The sequence below is a fragment of the Ylistrum balloti genome, unplaced genomic scaffold, assembly GCF_031769215.1.
Source record: "Ylistrum balloti isolate Yb309-2 unplaced genomic scaffold, AGI_CSIRO_Ybal_v1 Utg369604, whole genome shotgun sequence".
Taxonomy (NCBI): Eukaryota; Metazoa; Mollusca; class Bivalvia; order Pectinida; family Pectinidae; genus Ylistrum; species Ylistrum balloti.
Window position 1 is genome coordinate 2,121 of NW_026781883.1, and position 23,527 is coordinate 25,647.

Here is a 23,527-nt window from a genome sequence, read left to right on the forward strand (position 1 = left end):
GTTACGGAGTTTTTATACACAATTGGAGATCCTTGTGCACGCGGGATGGCCGTGTCCTTATATTTTGGTTTTTGTTAAGGAATTTCCGTAATATTCTACGCTTCAGGTTAAACTATATGAGATGAGCGATTCCAACAGTGCCCGTCTTCAAATACGTTTGTCTAGTTTTTATTAACTGCTGTAAATTGCATTTGTATTGAGAGAGAGAGAGAGAGAGAGAGAGAGAGAGAGAGAGAGAGAGAGAGAGAGAGAGAGAGAGAGAGAGAACGAACATGGTAGAATTATATTTTGTAGATCTTTCCGTACCGTAAATAAAAAATAAAACAACATATCAGAAAAAAATACAAAATGTAGAGATAAAAAGACATAGCCTCAAATCATGATTTTTTTTATCATATCGATGGTTTTAACTCGTATAACAAAGCCAGAGGTTATAGTACAAAAATTAAGGGAGATAAGCGAGAATGGACAGAAAGAGGCGTCCTCTCAAATATTTCATATTAATAACATATTTAAGTTTCATTATTAGCGTCAGCCGAAACACTGATTTCTCTCAAACATACTTTTGGATATTCTCATTCCAAATAAACTTATATTTCCTGAATTAGAGAGTATGTTGATTTATTTAAATTTAGGTCATTATTTTTTTCGGCCTTAGTCTACTTAACTGTTCAAACAACAGTTTTCTCTGCCTTTTGATATTGATACGGTTGAGGAAATTAGAATCAATGGAAAAGGTTAACGATAGGTTTACGACAATACGTAGGCATATGGTGAAAGGCATTACACTTTGTTCATTTATCATCTAACGTGTTCCTAGATACGGTATTAACATAGAAGTATTACTTAGTATTTACTATAGAGACACATTATTGAACCGAGTTTCAGACAGAAATCAAAACATGGAAATGATTAGTTATAGGACAGGAAACTGGTTACTGAGGTACGGTTTCCAGCTGTCGCCCCTCATTTACGGTCGATTTATTCAGAATCGCTCAAATATCTGTGAAACATAGATTAGAAAAATCAACAACACGTAAAGCTATTTTTATGATAATGTATTGTGCATCTGAAACAAATCCATAGGTGCTTAGGTCGTAATAATGTGTGTTTAGGTCGTAATGATGTGTGTTTAGGTCATACTGATGTGTGTTTAGGTCATACTGATGTGTGTTTAGGTCATACTGATGTGTGTTTAGGTTATACTGATGTGTGTTTAGGTCGTACTGATGTGTGTTTAGGTCATACTTATCTGTGTTTAGGTCATACTGATGTGTATTTAAGTGATACTGATGTGTGTTTCATTCATTCGAAACCATGTATAAAGTAGTTTGAGAAGTTATGTGACTGCCATTTCATATTCAATATTGGAAAGCCTTGTCAAAACTCCAACAAGTTAAAGATTATCAGTAAATATTTTGTTAGGAGTGGAAACACAATGGAAATAAAAGACGATTATTAACGAGGGTACCTTCTGAGATATATCTGATGTAGAGCTCTCATTCGGTTTATTATCTTATGGTTAAATGAGCGGTGATATCTTTGATGATGTTGTTGCTGACGATCAGATGACTCGTCGATGATATGTAAAATCTGTCTGTCTGTCTAGCTGTCATTTTTATGATATATGTCTGTCCACTTGTCTGTAGACTTTTAGTCACTTTTAACATATGTTTTCGACTGACAACAGCTCACCTAATTCAAAAGTACAATATCTTGAAAACGTACCAGTAAAAGTATAGGCTGATGCACACAGGCAAACATTTATTTTGGTTTAGACGGGTTGTATTTACCTCCCGGAAAGATTTCAGTTATTGTATATCTGGAACATGGTATCAGATCTAGTCCTCTCCAACAAAACAACCCGGAATCTATGTTCCGGACAAGCGCGGCTAATATACTAAATCCGCTAGATGGTACGATGAGTATGTCACAGTTCACCAACGTATAGAAGTCCGATAACTGTTTCTGAAATCCTTCATCTGGATCGTTCAATACATGGGGCTGATCAATATGTGTTATGTTTCCTGGAGTATCTATCATATTTTCAGGGTAACGTTCCCTTGCCAAAACTTTCACACTGTCCGTGTCAGAAGCTACATACAAGTCGTATTCATCTTTATCTAATAAATCAAAATATTTCCATAAAACATCCAGTGGTTGTTTTGGCCCTACAGCATCCTGGGGCATATTTGGATTACGTCCTCGACGAACATGAGCACACGCTATCTTGTTTCGCTTTCGATTTGTTTTACGTTGGTTGTTTAACGCACGGGTAGACGATGGGGACCATTTGAACAGAAAATGATACAAGTATTTATAGATATCTGCTTGGTGATACTTAGTAATCCATGGAATGTCTGTATTGATATTTGGTCTTTTTCTTATGTTGTATGTAAAGTCCCAGTTCATACGCAAAAAGCTAATATCAGCCTTGAAATATGAATTAATGTCCTTTTCTCCAAGTAATTCTTTTTTCATCTTTTTATAATTATTATTTAGATAGTTGTGATACGAATGGTTTTTATTTGAAAGTAAAGATGAATTGTATCGCCAGTCGAAATTTGCTGGTATTACGTAATCATGCAGGAGACACGGTTTGTCAAAGTTAATGAGAAAATGTTTCTTTGTGAGAATAGAAATGACAAACGTGGTCATAATACCCACAAGTCTATCCGACCAGCCACCACAGTTCCCTGTCCTTTCCATTGAACAGTCGTACACGATATATGTTATTTTAGATTTGTTTTCATTAATGAATGAAATGTATTCTGACATAAAAGTTTCGAATGAGGAATTTTCCAAATTTGGAGGTCGCTGCTTTTGTTGGAACTCTCCCAATGATAAGGTTCTCTTACTGATATCGCGATGATACGTCATGCCCAGTACCACCACAACCACGGCCACCGATACAGGATACCACAGCCAACGACACTATAAAGAATAAATGTTATAATAACTTAGATCATTAACTTATATCATTACACAACTCTCAGCACAGCGAGAAAAAAAGCTGAGTGAATACCGCCATCATCAAGTTCAACATTTGGACCTGATCGAATACCGCCATCATCAAGTTCAACATTTGGACCTGATCGAATACCGCCATCATCAAGTTCAACATTTGGACCTGATCGAATACCGCCATCATCAAGTTCAACATTTGGACCTGATCGAATACCGCCATCATCAAGTTCAACATTTGGACCTGATCGAATACCGCCATCATCAAGTTCAACATTTGGACCTGATCGAATACCGCCATCATCAAGTTCAACATTTGAACCTGATCGAATACCGCCATCATCAAGTTCAACATTTGGACCTGATCGAATACCGCCATCATCAAGTTCAACATTTGGACCTAATCGAATACCGCCATCATCAAGTTCAACATTTGGACCTGATCGAATACCGCCATCATCAAGTTCAACATTTGGACCTGATCGAATACCGCCATCATCAAGTTCAACATTTGGACCTGATCGAATACCGCCATCATCAAGTTCAACATTTGGACCTGATCGAATACCGCCATAATCAAGTTCAACATTTGGACCTGATCGAATACCGCCATCATCAAGTTCAACATTTGAACCTGATCGAATACCGCCATCATCAAGTTCAACATTTGAACCTGATCGAATACCGCCATCATCAAGTTCAACATTTGGACCTGATCGAATACCGCCATCATCAAGTTTAACATTTGAACCTGATTTCCAACGAAGTAAAATACAGTCAACCTTATGGATTAAAGATTTGCTTAATGATTTTGTCAATGACATTCTGGCTTGTTCTGAGAATACACAGTCCAACATATTTTCTTTCATAATCTGGGAAATCACAGAAGCTCCTTCGATAGTTTTGTCCGCCATTTTCTGAATACCTAGTTTCCTCGATGGTTATATTAGAATTCCTAAAGAACCATATTATTCTATATGTGATTAACCATTTTATTAAATACTGAAATCTTTCTCACTCTTAGAGGGAAATGTAATAAATTTGGAGAACACGAGGCATGCCCAGTGTTTGCAAATTAATAATCTTTCTCGAAGGTTGAGATACCCTATCTCACCAGCTAAGGGGTGAATAAATATTTTATCTTACTCCGTGCCCCTCGTCTTATCTCTGTGATGACACATGGAATTTGCACACAAGTAAAGGTAGGGTTCACCTATCATGTGTAAGATTACACAAATCCCGTCTACCTTATTTCTGTATTTCATCTTGAAAATTCTTACTACTCTAGAAATACATATTTCCTGCTAGGATTTTTAACAATAACCTCAAACTTACGTTTTCCTTAGGTTTTGTTTACACCTATATTTATTGATATCTTATATAGACAAGTACTTGACGTTCTTTTAAAATCAAAACATTTAACAACATTATGAAATTTATTGAAAGATGAGGTCCGGGCATCTCCCCATCTAGATACTTGACGTTCTTTTAAAATCAAAACATTTAACAACATTATGAAATTTATGGAAAGATGAGGTCAGGGCATCTCACCATCTAGATTGTGACAATTCTTTCGACCATTTTTTTTCCTCTGAGGAGGACGAGACAGCTACATGGTACAATTCTTTTCACTGTCTGTCTCTAATGTATGTAACCCTGAATTTGTATTTTAAACTTTATTTGTTTTACAACAATTGCGAAACAAGTTATTTCAACTTATATTAATCACTCTTGTTGGTTATGATGTGAGCGCGCGAGGGGTCTTATTATGGGAGGAAAGCAGAGTACCCGGGGAAAACCCACGTGGTCGGGAAGGTGACCCTTACCTTTACACGTCCGTTCAAGAGTTCCCGGATGGCTAGGTGAAACGCCAGTGCGTTACCACTGCGCCATCCGACCAGTGAAAAAGGTAACACCCTTATCTGTATCATTTCCAGGACAAATCGATAGTATTCCTATTTTCATGTTAAGTTTTCATTGTATTTCTTAAAACTGACCATTGTCATAATAATTTAAATCAATCAACATTGAACATTATTCGGATTCATAATTTTAGGCCAGTATCCTCACTAATGAGACATATAAAGGGGGGGTGGTGGGGCTGTGCATGATGCATTTTAATTCAATAATAGGCTCGATCGAATCTAATTTTAAATTTGTATCGGAAGGTATTAATCGTTTTTGTGTTATTTGTAGAATCTACTTATAGGAACCTCCATGATATTCATTGTACAATCATCATATATTATCCCATTTCACTCAAAAAATAACTGTTTCAAAAATGTAACGTTGTCCACAAAATATCAACTAACAACTAAAGGCAAATATACCATTGTGTTTACTTTGAATTAAAAGTGATATCTAAAATAACAGAAAGAAAAGATACTTACAGAACCTACAGACCAAGTCATCTTTGCTGTTCACCTCAAGGTAGTATTGTCGTTCAATCGTGTGACGTTTGTCCGATATAATGTGTTTGTAATTCGATTTTAAGCTATTGCATTTTGTACATATCAGAAATTCAATATGTAGGCGGAGCTACGTGTAAAAGTGAGTTATGTTGCCTATGTCTGGTTCAATGTATGTTCATTGGTTGTATGGGTGTATAATGTAGACTTACAAAACATATATACATCTACCTTTAACAGGTAGTAAGTACCTGTATAGTACCGCACATACAGCTGTTATTGGTTATACGTACCATTGTCGTGCTACATAAAACGACCAGTGATAAAGGTTGGAGATATGTTTAAAACATTATTGTATATTTACGTTTTAAATGTATGACAGGTTATCTTCGCCGAATCCATGATCTACAAGGAACATTTAAAGAGTAACTAAAAACTAGAATCACGGTTTGATGTTTACAATATTTGATATGACAGAGTTATACTGTATTGTATAATCTTTGTTATCTTCACGATGGTATGAAACTTCTTATGTCATATGGCATTTGTTTAAGTAAGATAGACAAGTAAAACATAAATCTTAGTGATGATCCGAGTGTTCTTTCAAACCTTAGTCCTCTGCAGGTACCATAAATTGTTTCATGTAGACTGCAGGTACAATACATCATGAATGTAGCCAGACAATGTTTTTCTGGTAAGTGATAATACAAGTTTATTACGTGCCCCAATCTACGTTCAACAGTTTTGTTTAAGGTTTTGATGCTCGTTAATATGTAGTTTCGATGTTGTGACATTGTTCTCATCTGAGAACGTGACATTACTCGCTGTGTCTGACCGTGCTATACCTGGCGGGTTTCGTCGTGAAGCAGATGCTTTACCCTTCTTATTCTTCTTCTATTTTCAAAACATCGAACAGCATTTTACGACATCCTATGCAGCCATGACAAACAACAAAGAAACCATCCCCCATTTTACATTGGTCTCCATACATATTCGTTTTTTCTTACATGCTTTTCTATTGTGCTTTATTTAATATAAATTGTACATCAGGCGCACATGGGAAACATGACATTTATAAATTAGTATTAGATACAGTGAAGCCAAGACATGAACGAACTACATCATACGACTGTTTTTGTCATTCTAGGATTCGTCTATTATTGTAAAATACCTAATAGCTTAAGATATAATCAAAATGGATTTGCGACATATATATATATATCGATTTTCGATTTTCTGCGTTTAGGTTCATTGCTCAAACACTGCATTGATTGAGTTGAAATAACAAACTTTGCCGATGTTAAAGAAATAATTTCTCAACATTCACCTATTTATGACATCCTCCATAACAATAAAACTAAGCTGTTTCCTTCATAAGAGTTCCGAATACACCAGGCTACACATACATATAAACATTTAACGTACTCCTGAATTCATCAATGAATTAATCGAACTGTGGGGCTAGTGCACATCCCAATCTACATTTTGGCATTATATTATTTGTACTATTATAAACATTATAACATTTGTTTTTCTTCAGTCGCCTCCTAGGTTTCAAACTCTAGGCCATTAGCATCACTGATGAGACCTAGAAGGACGAAACAGCATGATTAATTTTAATTCATTATTTGTAGCTAAATTTTTAAAGAAATCACTGATGAGACAATCTCGAGAAGTTCATCACTGATAGGTCATTTGTAAACAGCTGTATGATGTAGCATCACTGATGAGACAATCTTTAAGATTGTAGGTGTTTATATCACTGATTTCGTACCAACAACTGTATGATTAATTTTAATTCATTATTTGACTCTACTGTATCTTACTCTAAATTTTTAAAGAAAGTTGTTCATCTCTGATAGGTCATTTGTACAATCTTCGAGATTGCAGGTGTTTATCACTGATGTGTCATTTATACAATCTTCGAGATTGCAAGTGTTCATCACTGATGTCATTTGTACAATCTTTAAGATTGCAGGTGTTCATCACTGATGTGTCATCGAGATTGCAGGTGATAGGTCATTTGTACAACGAGATTGCAGGTGTTTATCACTGATGTGATTCGAGATTGCAGTGGATGTTCATCTTTAAGATTGCAGGTGTTTATCACTGATTTCATTTGTACAATCTTCGAGATTGCAGGTGTTCATCACTGATGTGTCATTTGTACAATCTTCGAGATTGCAGGTGTTCATCACTGATGTCATTTGTACAATCTTCGAGATTGCAGGTGTTCATCACTGAAGTGTCATTTGTACAATCATCGAGATTGCAGATGTTCATCACTGATGTGTCATTTGTACAATCTTCGAGATTGCAGGTGCTCATCACTGATGTGTCATTTGTACAATTTTGATGTAACGTTTGCCACAAGATTAAATGACGTGAAGCATTGCCAACCATACCTGATATCAAGTATTGAAAAAGAGAAAGAAAACTACACATATACATATATATCGTTTTAATTATACTGTAATATATACAACTGCATATAAAATGGTAATATTTATAATGAAACAATTTAATACTCATTAACCTAACACCTATCTACATGTTTTACCGTTTATCAGGAATTTTATGCGTCAGATTATTTTTGCTGATATTAGGTTGGTCCTTTTGCAATTTTCGTTTTTTAACGAAGTTTTTTTTTTTTTTTTTTCTTGATAAAGCAAAAAATGAGTTTTACATTTGTTGATTCTTGTTAAACTTTCAAAAATTACAACGACGCTAAAATCCCAATTTACGGTACATCAACAAATAATACTGTCATGGTATAAAGCACATTATTGAATAATAATATTTGATGACCTAGTTTAAGAAAATGTTATATCTAGGTCACTTAAAAATAAATAGAAAAGAAAAAGGAGTATGTATTCAACGACCAATTGCTTTTGGAGGCTCAGCAATGATGAAAATGATGGGATTTGTTTTACGTTTGTATTTTGAAAAAAAAAAACATCAATGATATGGTCATTCTATTTTTATGCTGACCTATGATATCTAATAAACATACATGTTATGCTGGTTAACATGATATATCTGTTATTTCTTATGGCTTTTGTTAAACTGAAATAGTTTCTCATCATTTAAGGTCATCTATACATAAAATATGCATTTCCACACAATTATTCAACTACATCATGAGTTTTGTATTTTGTAGGGTATCATTAATAACAATTAAAATGATATTAATCTAAGTACTAGTGGATTTCGTGAGAATTATCTATACATGAAATAATGTGTTAACGAAACACCATTTCTTATTTCTTACACCAAAAAATGTTACTTAATAAAATGTCATTTTTTAATTCAAAATTAAAATAATTAATTGAAATATAGGATTTTACAGTACATCCCATAATTTAACGATTAGGTTGTCAAAGGATCTCGTTAGCACAGTATATTAATGCATATCTATTTAGGGATTTGTTTTAAAATTTTCTCACATTCATTAGTGTGAAACAGTAAATGGTTTACAGAACCATCCATTGATGTGTAACAGTTAACGGTTTATAGAAATATTTGATGGTGTGTAACAGTTAATGGTTTACAGAAAGATTAATGGTTTGTAACAGTTAATGGTTTACAGGAATATTCGTTGATGTGTAACAGTTAACGGTTTATAGAAATATTTGATGATGTGTAACAGTTAATGGTTTACAGAAAGATTAATGGTGTGTAAAAGTTAATTGTTTACAGAAAGATTTAATGGTGTGTAACAGTTCATAGTTTTCATAAATATCCATTGGTGTGTAACAGTTAATGGTTTAAAAAAGATTTAATGGTGTGTAACAGTTAATGGTTTACAGAAAGATTTAATGGTGTGTAACAGTTAATGGTTTACAGAAAGATTTAATGGTGTGTAACAGTTAACGGTTTACAGACAGATTTAATGGTGTGTAACAGTTAACGGTTTACAGAAAGATTTAATGGTGTGTAACAGTTAATGGTTTACAGAAAGATTTAATGGTGTGTAACAGTTAATGGTTTACAGAAAGATTTAATGGTGTGTAACAGTTAACGGTTTACAGAAAGATTTAATGGTGTGTAACAGTTAATGGTTTACAGAAAGATTTAATGGTGTGTAACAATTAATGGTTTACAGAAAGATTTAATGGTGTATTTATATGCGATATTCTATAGATATTAACCGATTATAACGAATACATTCTTCGGTGTGGGGCAGCCCAAAGATTTATAGACTTCATTCATTCCACAATCACAACGTAATATCATATACAAAATAAAGAAAACGAATCACAAAATAATTTGTATACAGAGGAAACTCGATGAGTTAATAATTTTTTTTAACAGCGAAACAGTTTAAGTTTTTATATGTAATGAAAAAAATTAATAGTTACTTGAAGTAGAAATATACAAATCAATTAATACAAAAAATGCAGTTGAATAACTTTATAAAACATGGACACCGGCCACTACATAGCTCTTCTACACTGCTTAAATGGTCCTTTATCTAGATCGTAAATCGACATTCACAAGCAGAGTTATCGCCCTTCTCACATACTGACGATGAAAAACACAAACTTGTATACTAATTCATGTATATCAAATATTGAGTATTTAGACTTAATGGTTCGTGTACCTACATCTATATTTTACAGTGAGTATTTTAACGTTCTCTACAAAGTTACATAAACAGAAATACAAAGAGCAGATTACGAAAAGATAATATTAACAAAAAAGTGCAACCGTGAGTTTATGTAAAACAGTATTTGTTTAAAGAAATGCAAGAACATTTCTACAAGAGACAGATGATTATGAAATAAATTAATATAAAAATGAAAGAAAGACAAAACTTCGTTTGCTTTCTTTGAAATATTAAATAAACTATACAGCAAGGCCAAGATTCAATGTACAAGGCACATTTCTGAAACTAAAGACCATAAATGCATAATTTTCTCGTGAAATCTTTAAATCAATTTTCCAACAGTGTGCAGTTATAACAGCATCCTAAATATAAACAGCAATAGTTTCGTGATCAGGTTAAAGTTTCATAAAACACATATATAACAATGAAGGTTTGGTCGCTATGGAGATTTTTTGTGTTTTGATATCCGCTTTTATCTCGGCTCAGTGTCTAGTTCATATTTAAGGAATACAAAGCGTGAATGTTTCTGTTTTAATTTTCAGAAAATTACAAATCCTTGTCATAGGCACTGAATAATAACAATAGTTATGTTATGTTTTCGTTCAATTTTAACAAACAAAAAAATTGACACAAATTTTAAAAAGATAGATTTCTAAATTTTTGTTTTGTTTTAACGACAGACCACAGAGCATATTGTTATTTGTATGACCCAATATTAAAGAAAACTGTCAGACATTTCTGTAAGTGGAAACATTCTGCTTGTGACGAATTGGCCGAAGTTTTCCGGGTAAGTACGGCTTTCTCGCAGATTCTGATATTCAGTACTTTGTGTTTAGACCAGCACATCCATACACTATGGAGGTGATGAGTGCCATCCCAGCTGCTCCCACTGCTAACCAGAAAGACCAGGCATACTTGTATTCTTGCCCTAAAGCGAAATTCTCCGAGGTCACTACTGCATTGAAATCTTGGCTCGCTTTGATTCCAAACAACGCCACCGCCACTCCGATACACAGGACTGTCAATAATAAAAAATATATATAATGTAGACATAGAAACCATCCACAAAGTCTCAACACATTAACATGTTTCTCATATCATGTATATAGAGGTTCTACGAAAATCGTAAACTCTTCCCCACGTAGGAGAAAATACGGACGGACACACGGGGGACGGCGGGCACACTACTTATGGACGGACGGACTACGCGTCAAGGCTCTAGGTCGCAGGTGCTTCAGGCCATGCAAGCAAATGAGATATAATATGTATATATTTCACAATAGTATTACATGATCTGTCAAGTAGAACGATACATCTAACAACATTGTATAAGGGTTTAAAGTTACATCTGTCTCTAAAAGTAAACCAAATAGATTTTTAAGAATGATAAGATAAGACATCGATTTGATGTAATTAGAACAAATGTTGTGTGTTTATGAGATGTATAGTAATACAAAAAAAAAATACTGCTGTATTCGAGACCGAGCTGTAAGACCGGGTTTGTCCTCGAAACAACTTAAATATTTACGGTATTCTAACAATACAACCGAAAAAGTAAATTTTCAATATTTTGTTTATTAATCAGAGCAGTATTAAGATTTTAAGATATCAATTTATCTGTGTTTATTGCAGACCATTTCATTTATGAATGACGAAAATCAAGGAGAATTGATTGAAATGGCTCGATTCATTCTTGTGGAAATCCCAGCAATTTTTAAACGTCATTTCTGATGTATCTGAATACAAATTACAAGCTAATCCTAAACATTTCTGTGAAGCACAAGATAAAGTTATCAGGACAACTCGGCTAAATATTGGACAACTTATGATCGTTGTGTTATGTTCGGATTGTAAAGATTTTAAAACCGAACACATTACCACTGTCATTGACCAGATTTAATCTGAGGGGTTCACTATGAGTGAAAGCTGTCACTTATAAGGAAATACATTCTCCAATGGTGAGTAAATGGTGACTAATCAAACTAGATATTACACTTGAGCAATGGCTGGTGTCATGAGTGCATCGTAAGTGATTTAAACAATGGATAACTTCCTGTCATATGTGTTTACATGGAAATATTGACTACGACATCACGTTTTTCGTTTTAATTATTAGAAAAACTAAACTAGCTTTCTACCAAACTATCTTCATCTAGGCTTCTGTCCTTATACAAGTAAATCCTTTATAGAATCAAAAACATTTTCATCGGTCATTTTATATTTTTACTTTTTTTTTAATTGTTTATATCAATTTATTTATTTTTTGTTTGTTTGTTTGCTTTTTGGGGTTTTTTTTATATGTGTTTTCACCTCATATCATAAAAAATTGACGTAATTTTGAATCACCACGCCTGATTGACAAAGATAGTGATGTACGAAATTATCGAAGGCAAGAATTCATTATAAAAGTATAAAATATTGCAATCCATATTTATATCATAAGGACGACCTTCAAGCACACTCCATGTTTGGTCTTATGGTACAATTACATAAAAATGATTTTCTCCTCAAATAACATTTCTGTAGGACAAACATTGAGACCAGGCTGGTCTGTACACTCTGAAAGTTTATTTTAATGTTAATTTTAATCTTGTAACAGGCATGTTTATCTCTTTTATGTGAAACTTATTTTGTTTATTTGTATTGTTTAATAGATGGTGGCATTCCTTGTTTAAAAATAAGTATAAATTATCAGATTTTAGAATATTAGAAATAATGCATCTCGTAGATGTCAAGCATCATAAGCAAGAAACTAATAGCCTTAATTCTAGTTTATGTTGTAATCGTAAACAGTCTTGGTTTGGCATTTAAGCAGGTCTTGACGTTTTTTCCAATTGGCGCAATGATAAATTTACGGATCCCAAATCATAGCTATATAACATAGAACATTGTAATTAAGACAATTATATTTTAAAGCAATACTTTTAACGAGGAAATTTCTAAAATAATATAAACACTGAAATTTGTACTTTTGCATAACGTTTTTGATATGGTTTTCCTTCCGCTCTCATTTCTCTGAGAACCTCAGGAGTCACGGGTCCGTTGTTATCTTTTCCAATGAGAGAAGAAAACACATCGCTCTCAGTTAATCTCACGTGATTTTCACGTGATTGGATGCGTTCACAACATGGAGATATGACTAAACGGCTGGGCCCTTAAGTGTTCGATTCATTTTATCACTAATAACTATATTTAGCGTGGTCTCTACAGAACGATTACTGTATCAGAAAGAACGAAATGACGACGATTAAAAGTTGTTTATGCGGACGACAACGCTACATCTGTTGAATGAAATGGAAATTATACAACCGTCCACATCAGCTAAATTGAAAGAGATGTTAAATTCTCTCATTTGATAAATTTATCTAACTTATTACATTATACAACTTTACATGATAAAACAAGCTTTATAATTCATTCTGTTTGGTTGTACTTACAGCACATAAGTAGCAGTCCTGCCACAGCGCTGGCATAGTTACATCCATGACATTGACAGCACAGCGCAAGTGTGGCCACAATGAGGGCCAAGAGAGCCAGTCCGAGTCCCACAGACATCAGACCCTGAGTGGCCTTGAACCATTCTGTAAAGGAAAAACAGTAACGGCATTTAAAGACAAGATATTTAACCAATTCTGTCCAAAAGTACAACGGTTTCCTCTATATCACATAGGCGATAGCCATACATCTTTGTACAACGAAACATGCTTAGACTCTTGTGGTGGTTATAGAATGGTACCGGAAGTGACGTCACGTCAATCAGCTAGGGACATGACTTTTAGACTATGAATATGTTACTATGCATATGCCTTAGATTTATATAATCAAACACTGTGTTCGTCATTTGCCTATACAGCATCTAATATTTTCCCATTCGTATTGAAAGTTCCTAAAAGTGTATCTGTACAATAAAAAACAAAAAATAAAAAACAAAACAAAACAAAAACCAAAACTGAGATGTAAATAGAATCTTACATCAATTCAATTATTCGATTAAACAAAGGGCAAAATATGAACAAAAGAAAAATTACAAGGAGATTAAGTTTCCTCATAATCTTCATCAAATTCTTACTATCGTATCCCCGTGTATTAATTTGTCTGTCAGTGGCCGACAACTTGCACGAAAATCGTGTGATTGATGTTTGCCATATTGCCGGATGCCAAGTTTTACTTCATTTAAATAGTGACTCGGTCCAAAAAATATATACAAATATATACAATGCACCTGAATGACGAAACAGCTGTATGATGTAGTATCACTGACGAGTTCTAGAAGGACGAAACAGTTGCATGATTTAGCATCACTGATAAGTCCTAGAAGGACGAAATAGTTGAGTTATTTAGCATAACTGATGAGCCCTAGAATGACGAAACAGTTGTATGATTAACATCACTGATAAGTCCTAGAAGGACGAAACAGCTGTATGATGTAGCATCACTGACGAGTTCTAGAAGGACGAAACAGTTGAGTTATTTAGCATCACTGACGAGCCCTAGAAGGACGAAACAGTTGTATGATTAACATCACTGATAAGTCCTAGAAGGACGAAACAGCTGTATGATTTAGCATAACTGATGAGTCCTAGAAGGACGAAACATTTGAGTTATTTAGCATCACTGATAAGTCCTTGAAGGACGAAACAACTGTATGATGTAGCATAACTGACGAGTCCTTGAAGGACGAAACAGTTGAGTTATTTAGCATCACTAATAAGTCCTTGAAGGACGAAACAACTGTATGATGTAGCATCACTGACGAGTTCTATATCCTTAAAGTTATATTCAAAATCGCTATTCACCCGTGTGTCATTTGTATAATCTTTCCAGTGACATGGACGTATTCAGAATCGTCAGAATGTCTAGCCCAGCAGGACACTTCGGTAAGACATGATTCTAAAAATATCCTAAAATTCACATCAGTCCACAAGGGAAACTATTACATCAAAATATCAATAGAGAATAAATTGAATTAAAAATTTTTAAAAAAATAAATAGGAGACAATTTAAAACCAACAAACATACTTGACGAAATGTAACGTGTCTTCATTTCCGGTGCCGCATTTGGCACCTATTTTTGCGACCGAAACTAAAAGACATTAATCATAAATTTAAATCACATTCGATACGAATCTTGAATCTTTCCATAAGTTTTGTTATCTAAATGATTTGATAACGAATCGGATATTGGACATTTAGAAATAGGAACTTGTTTCTATAACTCCTTCACTGTGGATCATAATGTGACAGATATGGTAATAAAATCCGGTCTATAATCCATTCACAGAGTCCTTTATAAATAGAGAGTTTCATTTGATTCGTATCATTTCGTTTTGGCAAAGAGTCAGACATTTTCACTTTGTCCGTAATCCTGTTTTATAAGTCTGTGTATTAGTATGTAGCAGATTCTATCGGGCTAGCCTCATATTACAGTATACAGTATAAAAGACAGGTTGGAGTAGTGCCAAACAGTTTTAAGAGGAAACGATGAAGTAGGGCAAATCTTAACGAATGTATAAAACAACACAGCAGTTAAATTCCGAAATACAGAGAAGTGATTTGAGTCGTTTTCAGTGGGCAGACGTTACAGGAGCCACTGATGGATATAAAAAACGTGCAATCCGTGAAATCAACAAAGAACATTCCTAACTTATTAACGGAACAGTCATTCGAACTCGGATGCCGTGGAACTAGAGCATAATATGAGAAAAGTCAGGTTTAGACTAACTCTTTAAAAAGTTGAGATGATATGACCAGGTATCCCGAAGGGTTAGCGTCTTCTGCTTCATCGACAACACCCGACATGTATATCGGGTTCCCAAATAAAAACACGGTGAAATTACTCAGCCTATAGTCTAGTTTCTCCTACTCGTATAAACCTGTAACATGACAAATTCGGTCAGAAAAGTTCATATATTTAAATAACATTTGTTATACCTTTTTTTTTCTTTTTTTTTTTAACATAGGCCGAATTGATATCATTCTTTACTTTCTCTTTGAAAAATAAGTCAATATTTACATATATTTAGGACAATCTTGTGCAGAGAACATCTCTACCTAGTATAGTAACATTCTATCACATGATCGGCGTTTATCTGGACAGTGAACTCGCCCAGGTAAAATGTTTTTACCTCTATTGAGCGTTTTCATTGACTGTGTCAAAAATCGATCGTGATGTTATATCATCAAGGGTCGAAATTGGTGAAACAAAATGGCTGCCTTGGTTTGATTTTATCCTACATGTTTTGACTTTGAAAAACATCGAAATGTAAATTTCCTGATCTATGTGATAAATGTTGCACAGGTAACAGAGTTGTCCGGGATTTTAATGAGTTTTCCGAAAAATACTTGTGTCAGAATATTTATTTATATTGCACCTGCATTGTAATCAATTCTACGTGTCTGATAATTATTTCATCGTTGTCTTCATTCCTAATTGTTTAGAATATGACTGGATTTACACAAGAATACTGTGTACTTTTTTACTAGCTATACTCGTTAATGTATTGTACAGTAACCTGCCGCTTGTGTATCGGATAATTTGTATTTTTAAAAAAAGTCAAATTACGTACACGAATATGAGTATTTCAACAACGTCATTGTTTTATAGACTTGAATACGGTAATAAATTATGTTTTGTATGCAAGAGTGAGAGTCTCAACCTTTAAGATAAAATCTCAAAAAGGAACAATCGTGTTAGAGGAAAATCGTATCGCGCGTTGATATACCCTAGGTCGTCTGGAGATCACTGTTCTGTGATGATCTTCAGCATACGAATGGTGTTAAGTAGGGCCGCTGAAGTAAATTTGAAAAACGTGATTAGTATCAATTTGTGTGGGGAAATGGCGAAGTCTAACTGAATACCAATGACAAATGGGAAAGCGAAGTTAATCGTGTACCAATAGCTTCTTATATATTGTAACTTCAATTTGTATGTACGTCCGCCTTGGATCATGATGCAGACAGCTGATGAAATGTAAATATTACCAGAGTTATTTCCCTTGCGAAAGAAATCTTTTTTTTTTCCGCTAGCTGCTCGTCCTGATGATACTGATATACTGATGTGTAACATTTCATATGAAAAATCGATATATTATTTTCGCCCGAGAATTGGCTGCGATAAATCACTTGTTGTTAGCCAGTAATACGACACAGTGTTTACTCTATGACGGACTGGATGACGCACGGGATACAGAAGATATACTGGACAAATCAGCTGTTCCTGAAAATTACCCCAAATGTATTCAGAATTTAATCAAGGGAACATTGTATTAAATTGTGTATCAAACCATTTTAACATAAGTATATGGTAAATTCATTCGTCTTTACAATTTGATTAAGTAAAAGACTAGTTTGTGAGCTTAAAGCAGTCACGTACCTCCCCACTCAACACCCTCACCCTCCATCTCTGTGGCCCCCTAGGCACCATGTAATATTTCGATAGCAGCCGTTACATCATCAATCAAGATCGTCGATTTACCGCATAGAGTCCCGGAATACAAGCCCATTGTAAAGGGATAATTATGTAAAAGAGAGCTAAGGTTCATGCACACTGCATTTCTCCGTATGAGATCTATCTACCTAGGAAGTTTCCTGTTAATACCTCTTATAGTTCTTATGATATGCTCCGGACAAAATTGGGACGGACGAACGGACAAAGCGGCGACTATATGTTTTCCATTCGGAGAGCATAACAACCTTCTTTCAAACCTGAATAAGATATTAACCTTTTCGCAGACGTGAAACATTCCATCCAATGTAAACTATCCTTATGTTGTCAATATCCCAAAGTGTCAACATATTTCAAAGTGTCAACAATCCCTTTGTGTCAACATCACTTTTAGTGTCACTTTTCACCTAAATCGAACATAAATGCTATTGTCAATAATCTCCTTGTGTCAATATAATTTCTAATGTCAATAATTTTTCTTGTGTCAAAATAGTTAGTAGTGTCAATATCTCTCTTTGTGTCAACATCATTTGTAGTGTCAATATCTCTCTTTGTGTCAACATTATTTGTTGTGTCAATATCTCCCTTTGTGTCAACATCATTTGTAGTGTCAATATCTCTCTTTGTGTCAACATCATTTGTAGTGTCAATATATCTCTTAGTGTCAACATCATCTGTAGTGTCAATATCTCTCTTTGTGTCAACATCATTTGTAGTGTCAATATCTCTCTTTGTGTCAACATCATTTGTAGTGTCAATATCTCTCTTTGTGTCAACATTATTTGTAGTGTCACTACCTCTCTTTGTGTCAACATCATTTGTAGTGTCAATATCTCTCTTAGTGTCAACATCATCTGTAGTGTCAATATCTCTCTTTGTGTCAACATCATTTTTAGAGTCACTGTCTCTCTTTGTGTCAACATCATTTGTAGTGTCAATATCTCTCTTTGTGTCAACATCATCTGTAGTGTCAATATCTCTCCTTGTGTCAACATAATGTCTAGAATCAAACATATCCAGGAGACACAATCTATAAAACTAAATTCAATTTATGTTTTATTTTCTAGAAACAGGTTCTAGGCTAATCTTCTATTCGCAATATCAACGACTGCTTGTTTGAGGAAGTAAGAGCTTGTCATGGCGATCATTTTTCATCACTATAATTTTCTATTCGTGTTCTCGAATTATCTTGTAATGCTACATCTCACAATGACTTGAAATATTTAGAACTAAGTGTAGTTTGCCGGGCGGAACATTTCGCAGTCCTCGCCCACTGGCATAAACACTTAAAACACGACATGTGTAAACATGTGCAGCGTTGTAATATATTTACAAGTTTCAACAGGATATCAAGACAATGATACGGTGCATTGTAATGTACAAAACAGGATTTTCCTCTAGCCCCAACACCAACCGTTTGACATTTTGATGGACTGAAGTCTTGCATCCCCATCACTATAGGCTGCAAACATTGTAAAGGACAGTTCAAACACCAGACACTAGACATTTTGACGTCCTGAAGTCTGGCATGAAATCTTAATTTTTTCAGGATTCCATCACCACCGACGCCAAACATTGTGACGGACAGTTTATCACTTGTGTGGCCCGAGTTTCCTCTAGCTCTAACACCAGACGATAGACATTTTGACAGACAATTGTCTGGCGTGTTACCCAAGATTCCCCTGGCACCAAAACCAGAGTTTATGCTTTCGTCTGGTGAGGGTCAGTTATCTGTCAGTTTTTATATAATTCAATACCGATTTCACGATCATATGTTGAAAATAACTTGTTAAAGATTTTTGAAATATCTAAAATATTCTGTATCTCAATATTTGATGTTAAACACAATGTAAAATTTTCAGTGTTATTTCATGGAAACTATTTTTAGTATTGAAAGTTGACTACGATTTCACATCAAATTCCTTTTTAATGTTAGGCTTTGTCCTCGTTATTGATGATTTGGTAGAGTTAACAGGAATTAGACTAATAAGCACATGTCATTACGATGTAATGATGCATAATCAGATAGATAAAAATTCTAAAAGGATAATAATGCCCCTAATCCCGGTCTTTACTGTTTTGCCGAAATATCTGTAATAATCTTTGTCTTTGTTTACGATGAAACTGAAATAAACAAACAAAACAAAATGGTGAGTGTGTGCGTGTAGAGGTGTGTGAGGGTGTGTATGTATGTGTGTATGTATGTGTGTGTGTATGTATGTGTGTGTGTGTGTGTGTGTATGTCTGTCTGTCTGTCTGTCTGTCTGTCTGTCTGTCTGTGTGTCTGTCTGTCTGTCTGTATGTATGTATGTATGTATGTATGTATGTATGTATGTGTGTATGTATGTGTGTATGTGTGTGTGTGTGTCTGTCTGTATGTATGTATGTATGTATGTATGTATGTATGTATGTATGTATGTATGTATGTATGTATGTATGTATGTATGTATGTGATGTGAGGGTGTGTATGTATGTGTGTATGTGTGTGTGTGTCTGTTTGTATGTATGTATGTATGTATGTATGTATGTATGTATGTATGTATGTATGTATGTATGTATGTATGTATGTATGTATGTATGTATGGGTGTGGATGTAGTGGTGTGTGTGTATATGTTGTGGTATGTATGTGCACATATGTGCATGTGTGCGTGTATGGAAGAAGGGGTGACCACACACGGTTACACTCTGATAAATGAGCTACATTATCGAAGAAGTTTGTTGATAATGATTATAGTGAGATAGGCAATGTCTAGTTTCAGCTTCTGTTGGGTCGTTGTTGATGTTCAATGATAAACCTCCACATAAAATTCTAACTTGTCAGGGGTGGAGCTCATCAGTTGGACATTCAAACGGACTTTACATCTCACCACTATAGCAGAGCATGAACTGAACCTGATAAGAGACATTTCCCAGAGATAATTACCCCATCCCCCCTCCCCACCACCAACACACACACACATTCTTCTAGTGAGCGCCAAACTTCATCAAAGTTACAACAACTCGGACAATCTTAATAATAGTACATGTTATGCCACTTTAACTACGTCTTAAGAATCAGCGATCCAGATCGTTCTCTGGTACCGAGAATCCAACCTGAATGACCATTATCACAAGTCCTCCAGTCTGTAATTCATATAGTGTACATTTATTAACAACTAGAAGGTTTCATCCCCGTGGTGCTGAGATTAATATAATCTTCACCCCCTTAGAGGTGAGATAGGGAGATCTCAACCCGAGGCTTGCTGAGTATTTGCAACTTAATGGTCTTTTCTGGAGGTTGAGATCCCTATCTCACCATCTCACTAACGAAGGTGGGAATTATTATTTTTCCTTTTACCCTGGACAGGTATATCCACTCTGTTTAGAGTGAGATTTGCTTGTTTCACCCTAAGGTCGAAACGGGAAGATTCCCACCAACAACCCTTTGGTATAACGTCACGTCAACAGTCCAATAACCCTTTCGTCATGTCAACGATGCGAAACACCGGGACAAAACACAATCATTCAAGAGGGGGTTGAGGGATCTTAACCCCCGGGGAAAGATTTTTAGAAGCAAATTAGCAAAGCTCTTTTTCGTTACGTAATCATCCTTACCCTCCGGTTGAAATTTCCATATCTTTCTCCAAGGGGACGAAACATTCTGTTCAATCTCAACCAAAGAGGAAATATTATAAAGTCAACAAACCCAAGCCTTGTCAAATGATTGCCAACTTAACTATCTTTTCCCTCGGGCTGTAGTCACCTTATTTTACCTAAAGTGGGTGAATGATTATTTTTCTCTTTTCTTTTCCAGTTTCTATTTTTATATCGATTGCCTTTCTGTGAATGCTTGGCACTGTTCAGGTAACATTATCAAAGTATTGACGTGACGTCATTGATATGTTGCTGTGACGTCATACCATTATCAGGACAGGGAATACCCGGTCTCCAGTCTTACCAAGACGCATGACCACATTGCTTGTTCAGTACAATGTGACTTACATGTCGTGTCTTTCTGAATAATGTTGTCAAACGGTACATTTCAGGTCGTTGTGTACATCGTTATTGGTGAAGGCGATAAACAGAAGGAAAACTATCATGTAATGTTCATTTTACACTGTCCGGCCCTTGAACTGTTTATCTACCATAGAATGCCCCGTCGGTATTTTTATACCCTGGACTTTCCCCTTACCTCCTCCCCAACCACCTGTATCCTAGAGAGGTGTCCCCAATATAAACACGACCTGTACCCCCAGAGACGAGTTCTCAATATAAACACGACCTGTACCCCCAGAGACGAGTTCTCATTATAAACACTACCTGTATCCCAGAGAGGCGTCCCCAATATAGACACTACCTGTACCCCCAGAGAGGTGTTCCCAAAATAAACACTACCTGTACCCCCAGAGAGGTGTTCCCAATATAAACACTACCTGTATCCCAGAGAGGTGTTCCCAATATAAACACTACCTTTATCTCAGAGAGCTGTTCCCAATATAAACACTACCTGTACCCTGGAGGAGAGGTGTTCCCAATATAAACACTACCTGTACCCCCAGAGAGGTGTTCCCAAAGTTACACTACCTGTACATCAAGAGAGGTGTCCCCCAAACAAAGACTGCCTGTACCCCAGAGAGGTGTCCCCCAAAATAAAGACTCCCTGTACCCTAGAAGAGAGGTGTTCCGAATATAAACACTACCTGCGCTGGACAGAACTCGAGCTCCATCTTCAAACACCCATGAGCACTGATCTCGATCGCAGGTGGCCCAAAGTCCGTGGAATTTCAATTGTCCGGACAGACCAAATACTCCGATGTTAAGTTCCAGCCAGTACGGTGTAGCGAAGCTTATTATGGATGCTAAATCCGTTATAACAAGGAAAGTTAATCCTAGAACTGCCGCACAACTCCTCATAATGACAGGCGTACTATCGAGTAACTCCGGGAAGACTCCAAACGTTTAAGTATTAGACTGTTGTTATTGATCGTGTGTTTAGCTTCAACATTCAACTGGCTGTCTCTCTGTATGTGGGTACACGTGATGGAGCGTGTAAATATAGAATACACTATCCCTCCTGTTAGAAAGTATGTGGGTGGGTGTAGAAAATCCACAATGTAACGTCATAAGTTTGTATGGATGACAAAGTTGCCCTCGCGCTTGAAAACTGTGGTTATATATATGGGTTAATATGATGTACACACATACACTGCTTAAGTGCGTTATAAGCACTGAGATCCAGCCTCACACACAGATTCTGAAGGCCCGCATCAAAACAAGTTAACAGTATAAAACTCTGACCTATACCGTGTAGCGGTATTTCATACTTGGGACCAACCAGTGTGCATAATTCATTTTAGTTTCCAAGGCAACGCGCGATTTTCAGAACGTGATTTGAGCGATTCTCCCGTTTCTTCCTCATTCATCGCCCAGAAGTAGTAACGCAGAGAAACTGTATTCATACTTTCATCATGGTATGATATGTGATGTATGTATTAAAATAACTGGTATTTCTGAACCATATTCATGTTAATCTCTGTATACCGGTTATCTATAGTAACCTGTGTATACCAATCATCTAGTATAACCTGTGTATTCCGGCCATCTTGTAATAACCTGTGTATACTGTGCATCTATCATACCCTGTGTATACCGGTCTTCAATAATAAACTGTGTATACCAGTCATCTAATGATAACCTGTGTATACCGGTCGCCTTTCATAACCTGTGTATACCGGTCATCTAACATAATCTATGTATACCGGTCATCTAATGATAACCTGTGTATACCGGTCGCGCCTATCATAACCTGTGTAAGTCGGTCATCTATCTTCCCGTTTGTATATCGATCAACTACCATAACCTGTGTATATCGGCCATCTTTCATAAATATTTATATATATATGCAATGAAATGTGCATATAATGCACGTGTATGCGAGGTTCATGACGACATCATAATTTTAAAAATTATTACATACAAAAATGGTTTGTGTGTCTAACCCATCTTCTCTTGCATTCCCTTTTAACCTTCGTGCCTCCCATATGTTTTAGTCTTCAAGCCATTCCACTAACTCACTTACTTTGCACCCCCCCCCCCAATCACCCATCTCAAGCTGTAATCGG

At 35.5% G+C, this 23,527-nt stretch overlaps 2 protein-coding genes across 6 annotated transcripts in view; both read right to left on the reverse strand.

The window, feature by feature from the left end:
• Positions 1 to 1,764: 1,764 nt before the first annotated feature.
• Positions 1,765 to 2,880, reverse strand: LOC132546360 (uncharacterized). The gene has a single exon (XM_060210077.1). The coding sequence runs from the start codon at positions 2,878 to 2,880 to the stop codon at positions 1,765 to 1,767; it is 1,116 nt and encodes a 371-aa protein (XP_060066060.1).
• Positions 2,881 to 7,818: 4,938 nt separating this feature from the next.
• Positions 7,819 to 23,527, reverse strand: part of LOC132546277 (uncharacterized) — a 29,312-nt gene continuing 13,603 nt past the window's right edge. For 4 of the 5 annotated variants that reach the window (XM_060210006.1, XM_060209997.1, XM_060210015.1 and 1 more), the window contains exons 3-4: positions 13,419 to 13,562; positions 7,819 to 10,999 (exon numbers count right to left, since the gene is read on the reverse strand). In XM_060210006.1, coding sequence (XP_060065989.1) covers positions 10,800 to 10,999; positions 13,419 to 13,562 — 344 coding nt within the window. In that variant the 3' untranslated portion in view covers positions 7,819 to 10,799. Of the gene's footprint in view, positions 11,000 to 13,418; positions 13,563 to 22,105; positions 22,614 to 23,527 lie in introns of those variants that run through there. The other variant, XM_060209991.1, reaches the window with a different exon arrangement.